Raw genomic sequence first — 6,388 nt, forward strand, 5'->3', positions numbered from 1 at the left:
TATTCCGTATTCATGTAAAGGCCTTTGCACCGAATGTGATGCAAATTAACAGCACAAAAAAGCATTCAGAAATGAATTCAACGAAATGTTGCTGTTTATTGTTGTTTGTTCATCCAAGCTACATGTAGCCGTTACTCATGTTGTGTTATGTCGGGGGTGTTGGTTTTGTGTTGTGGGTTAGTCACTGTCAGGATAAAGCATGAGGTTAAGTGTGACCTTCCCCATTGTTTTGGCATTGCGTATATACTTTTCTTGCTGTGTGTTCAATAAAGAGCACTTCTCACAGCAGAATGATGACCACCCCTATGACTTGCTTTCTGTTGACGTCACAGTACGTACTTTTTTATACAAGCAGCCTCTGCAATAAATAAAATGCAAACTTTCAACCTACTGTTTGTGAAAACAATTCAGCAGATCTTGATAAGATATGTGTCTGAAAATTCACAGACGACGATGTTATGAAAATACAAAAAAGTGAACAGAAGTGTGTCTTGAAACTGTTTCACTACATAAAAGTCTGTGCTACATTTTACCTGGAGTACCTGGTTTTGCCCCAGCTCCCCTGCATGTTAGCAAACTAATCCAGCTCAAATATGGTGTAAGTATGTATCAGGTGTTATTGTAAGCACTGTATCAGACCGTATAATCTCAGTCCCTAACAGAGTGTTAGCCCTGCTTCACTTTCCACTCGTGGTCTTTTTGCAGAGCAGAAAGTGAAGGTTTGTGTAAAGTTCGTAGTCAGCCTAAAGCCACAGTCAGGCATTTATGATCACTGAAAAAATCGAATTTGTAAAAAATTTAGCTATGTTTTTTGCTCTGTGACACAAGTGAACAAACACAAGAGCAAAAAGATTTCCTTTGCTGGTGAAAGCGCACAAAACAAAACACATCATAGCATGAACTTCAGTAATTCAATTAGGCCTTACAGTTCCATTCAGAAAACAGAGTTGTTTACCTCAGCATATCATTCAATTGATGACAGAACAAAGTGGCAACATTTCAGTGCAGTTTATTTGGCTTTCATTCAGATGGAATTTGCTTGATTGAAATGAATAGCGTTCATTCGTTGAAATGTACTTTCATTCATTCTTGTCCATTTTACATGGAAATCAAACATCCTTGTGCGGAGAGTTTCACCCCCTCATTGAGGAGCTGGAACTTCATTAGAGCTTTTGCAAATAGCTCGGACGTCCGTAACCCAGTTTGAGGCCTCTGTGAGCTGCTTTTGGTGATGCTAACACTATCAGCGATTAAGCAGAGGGCGAACATGTTCTTCTGGCATTTCTAGAAAAGTGCTAAATGCTGGGACACGTCCCATCCATCATCTTGGTTATTGCCATGCCAACTATAGAGACAACTGGTCACTGAGTTCATGTCAAAGGTTTGATGTTGCATGTGGTTGTTGTTGGGTTGATCGATCCACACACTATCACACTATTAATTCCTTGTAACTGCAATGCTCACTGTTGGAATTCACATTTTTTAGTAAACGTTTTACAAAGTCATGAAGCTAATCAGGCAAACGAGGTCAACTATAAACAAAGTGGCCAATCAAATGTTCCACATCATCTGTTTTTTTTTTTCTCTCAGTCAGCGAATCACCTTCAGCGCAATGAACCGCAGCAGTTTGCAGGTCAAGATCTGCACTAGCACAGAGGGTTCACCTGATTAGACACACTAGGTATACGCACAACTGTAATAAACATCATTTAATGTAAAGATATGTATTAAAGACTATAAAAACAATTAACTTGAATTTTTATCAGTTCTTTATAACATACACACTTAAGGATGTTTCTTCAAGCGTTCCTTAGTAAAGGCAATGATTCCATTTAGAACCATTTGCATGGTTAAATGGTTCTTTGCATGGTAACATGGTTCTTCAGATTGATGGAGAATGTACTGTATAAGGTGCTATATAACATGTTTTTGAAAAAGGTTCTATATAGCACCAAAAGTGTTCTATTGTTTTATACTGTAAGCTTGACTTTTACAACACATTCTCCATCAATCTGACTCTATACAGACCTGATGGTCTCTCTACTAGAGAACCATATTAGCCACCTCTAGAATTGCCAACATTTTTCCTGTGTTAACAAAAATATTTCAGATATAAATACAAAAGGAATGTAGTTCCTCGCCAGTTATCTGTGAAATAAATGTTTCCGAGGCTCGGCCTACAGCCTGTTTTCACTTTCTGAAAAATCTAATCTAGTGTGAAAGATATCAGCTATACACAAGCTTGATTTAAGTCAGAATATTATACCATAATATACCATGTTTGTGTGTAAGGGCTTTAATTCCTCTGTTAATATGAATAATTTGCTTATCAGTTGAATTTCAATCAACATTTCTTCTCTCATTACCTGTTTCAGTTCACTACTGCTCTCAAAATCCTCTATGCAGGGCTGCCACTTGTCTCAACACTGATATTACAGATTTAGTTATTGACATTTATGTGTAGAAACACACGCACAGGTCTAGTGCAGCACTGATGCTCAGATTATCATTCATGAACATGTCCGATACTGACATTGTTCAGTTTGATGATTCCTCAGAAGAGCTCAGTAACACTGAGATTAATAACTGATCACATTGATTTATCAGTCTACTCAGGCTGTAGCAGAGTTTAGTAACACTGAGATTAATAACTGATCACATTGATTTATCAGTCTACTCAGGCTTTAGCAGAGCTCAGTAGCACTGAGATTAATAACTGATGATCACATTGATTTATCAGTCTACTCAGGCTTTAGCAGAGCTCAGTAACACTGAGATTAATAACTGATTACATTGATTTATCAGTCTACTCAGGCTTTAGCAGAGCTCAGTAACACTGAGATTAATAACTGATCATCATATTGATTTATCAGTCTACTCAGGCTTTAGCAGAGCTCAGTAACACTGAGATTAATAACTGATCATCATATTGATTTATCAGTCTACTCAGGCTTTAGCAGAGCTCAGTAACACTGAGATTAATAACTGATCACACTGATTTATCAGTCTACTCAGGCTTTAGCAGAGCTCAGTAACACTGAGATTAATAACTGATCACACTGATTTATCAGTCTACTCAGGCTTTAGCAGCAACTTTAGTGTTTGTAAAGAAGCTGTTTGTTGAGTTCCTCTTTAAAGCATGTTTGCTACACTTCATGAGTTGATTTGAAGTTGCTAATAAACTAGTATTGATTGCATTTCTGTTAAAGATAATATATATATTTTAATTTAGTGGGTAAGTATTTAAAAATACTCTCCTAAATATGTAAAAAATATCTGTATTCTGAATACTGCTTTTTCAAAACAATGACAGAATACAGACATTTTGTATTCTGCATTCTGAATATGTATTTCCAGGTAAAGACCCCATAAGGCCTCATATGTTTTGCATAACAGAAAAGCAGTAGCTACTGCATTTCTATTATGCAGAATATATGATGACTTATGGTCCTTATCAGGGTATTGGAAATATGTATATGTACAAGTGATAACATATAAGAACCAAACAGAAAGCTGATTTCAGTTTTTGAAAACTTGACAAATCTTCACAGACAGGAACGTTTTGTTTAGTCTGTTTTAGCAATAAATCTGGAGAAAAACAAATCTAGAAGTCATTTTGTTCTTATCCATGAAAGACTCAGACATCTTTTAAATACAAATTGTAAGTTTATTCAAGTCTGTAAAACATTTACAAAGTTTTAGCCAAACCTAGTTACTTAACAAGCACTAAATATACAAAGAAACTACCAACTAATCTCAGAACTACTTCCTAAAGCTGTCATACAGTGTTGTGTCAATAGCCACATTAGGCTAATTAATTGAAAAATGAGTATTAAGAACTTTACATAGCATGAATTAGATTACAGAAGTTGACATCCTTGATAATACTCAACATCATCTCTAATCTGTTTGTGTATTTTTTTCTGGTCCACCCGCCTGCATACTTGACCAGGGATCATTTTAAACTCCGCCACTGTTGTAAGAAAACCTCTCTGGAACGGCAACTTTACGGGACGGTTCTTAACTTGTCGACATTAATGTAACTTAAAAAACTTAAGTTAAACTTAAAAAAAATAAATAAAAACTAAAAAAAAGTTACGAGGTTTTCTTACGACAGCCACGGCTTCTTAACATCTTCAGCCGTCTAGCAGCTTGGTGAAGAAGTGGCAGACGGAATGCCAGCCCTCTCCGCAGTAGCTTTCGGCCGGTTCCGTGTCCGCGGCCCCGTCGCTCACTTCCCCAAACTCATTGACGCTGTCTCCCTGCATTAGCTCCTCCTCCTCCTTCATCTCCCCCTTGACCTGCTTCTCCTTCTCCTTCTCCCCTTCCTTATTCCCCACTTTCTTCTTCCCCCCGTCATTCTGGCCCTCTCCCTTCCTCTCGGCTAGCTTCATGTGGGCGGCGGCCGGCGCCTTCTTGCACAGGCGCGTCTTCAGCACCTTCTCGCCCTCGCAGGCGTTGGTCCGCTTCTTCAGCTTCCCCACCACTTGCTTCCAGTATTGCGCAGGCTTGTCTACGTAGGCCGGGCACTCTAGGGGCTTGCCTGAGAACTGGCAGCTGTAGGAGTGCTTGGACTCCTCGCCCTCCTCCTTCTCAGTGGGGTCAGAGCAGCTGACCTGGAGAAGGATGTTGTTGTTGCGGCCCTCTTGTGCCTCCCAGGTGCAGCGGTGGCCCTCCTTGGTGCTCAACTCCCCGGAGGCCAGCGCGGGACGTCCCTCGTCTTCGCCCTTTGGCTTGGCCTTCTTTTTCGCTGCCTCCGAGCAGGGCAGGAGGAAGAGGAGGAAGATGGGGAGGAGGAAAAGAGGGATGGGTGGACGCCGCATGGCTGCGAGGGTAAGTGCAGGAGAAGGAAAGAAAGAATCCCAGGTTCAGGGCAGGATGAGCATCCGTACAGGGAGCCACAAAGGACAGAGTGGACGAGACTCAGGACCACCTGCTACTTGGACAACCTGCTGAGGGAGTGGAGGGCTTGTTAGTAGGGCATGATGATAAACCACAAAAAGTAAACAACAACAAATGCACTAAATGTAATTCTTTACTACAAGGGGTCCAATCACGTTGCATAAAGGAGGCTTGGCAGCGCCCTTATCCTTCTCAAACTGACCTTACTGGAATAGTCCAGCATTTTTTAGCGTAATGTCCATCTCTGTGTGTATTGTACTGTTGTCTACCATGGAAAATAATTCAGTAATACTATAGAATCCAAAGGGGCAACATTATTAGGTCAGAGTAGATAGGTTCAGGTTCTGGATTATTGCTTTAAAACTGTAGGTACCCTGTAATGTATTGCAGGCAAAATATTTAATTTTTTCTTGTTTTTTTTGTTTATCTCTATACATACTATGCAATAGAAGCCTCCCCACTTGCTTGAATATTTTTTTTTCCTTTTTTGTTTTATTTTTCATACATTACCAGTATAAAGTGCCAATAAATAGACATCCCCCATTGTAAAAAGTGCCAAAATATCAATAAAAAGACAAAAAGTGCAAAATAAAAAAAAATAAACGCAATGTTTTTTTCACTCTGTCAGTAATTAACATGCAAATACTCCACAGAAAATACAAAGAATTCGAAACTTTCACTGAAAAGTGCAAATATTTTATCGTTACGTCGGTGTAAAAGGATTTGTCCTTCTACGCAGGTCAACAGAAGCGCATTCAGCAAAACAAAGTCTCTCCCAGACTTTTTCTACTACATTTTCACCCTTAGGCTGCTTTATTTCATCCACAGAAACCTGAAATAGCATTAAAATTCACCGAAATGCAAAGTTTTGCATAGTTTTGTCGTTTATCTCCGTTTGATTTACTTACCAAGTGGAGATGTCTTCCTTCAGCACCGCGAGAGCAAAAGGGTCTGAAGAGGAGGATAAGGAACCAGGGGGCAAGGCAGAAAGAAAGGATGGGAGCGAGGGATAAAGAAAGAAGGGGGAAGGAGAAGGGGGGAGGTGGGGGGGGGGCTTTGGGGGGCATCAATAGCGCAGCCAAAAAAACCTCCCAGAACTGGGCCCCTCCCTTGTAGTCTGAAAACAAACTGACACCCCTCCCTCCTTCGCTTTCTCTCGCTTTCTCTCCTTTTCTCCCCTCGACCCCCCGCAGGCCTCTGTCTTCTTAGACTCCAGGCAAAATTAGGTTAGATCTACCCCGAGCCAGGCTGCTCACTGAGAAATGTCCACTTGAAAACACTGTTAAAAACACAATATAATTCCGAAGGGATTTGGTCTGTATTTGAAAGAGTTACTAGGTTGTGATGTGTCACTTTACAGCATCTAGATCTGTGGTGTTCAGAGTGGTAAAAAATACTACATAATATTATGCAATAGTATATTATTAGCATTATTTTTAGTTATTTAGATATTTGCACTGTATTATTGAAATTCAATACTTGCACT

General features: G+C 39.8%; 1 protein-coding gene across 2 annotated transcripts; it reads right to left on the reverse strand.

Moving 5' to 3' along the window:
- Nucleotides 1–3,646: 3,646 nt before the first annotated feature.
- fgfbp3 (fibroblast growth factor binding protein 3) lies at nt 3,647–5,892 on the reverse strand. 2 transcript variants are annotated; one of them, XM_036593994.1, is made up of 2 exons: nt 5,811–5,892; nt 3,647–4,952 (listed from the first exon to the last, which is right to left on the reverse strand). In XM_036593994.1, exon 2 carries the CDS (start codon nt 4,821–4,823, stop codon nt 4,137–4,139), a length of 687 nt encoding a protein of 228 aa, XP_036449887.1. In that variant the 5' UTR covers nt 4,824–4,952; nt 5,811–5,892; the 3' UTR covers nt 3,647–4,136. The 2 variants fall into 2 exon arrangements, with proteins under 2 accessions (XP_036449887.1, XP_036449888.1); XM_036593995.1 differs by having other exon boundaries at nt 3,647–4,949; nt 5,811–5,877.
- Between the last annotated feature and the right edge of the window lie 496 nt (nt 5,893–6,388).

This window comes from Colossoma macropomum, unplaced genomic scaffold (assembly GCF_904425465.1).
Source record: "Colossoma macropomum unplaced genomic scaffold, Colossoma_macropomum, whole genome shotgun sequence".
Taxonomy (NCBI): Eukaryota; Metazoa; Chordata; class Actinopteri; order Characiformes; family Serrasalmidae; genus Colossoma; species Colossoma macropomum.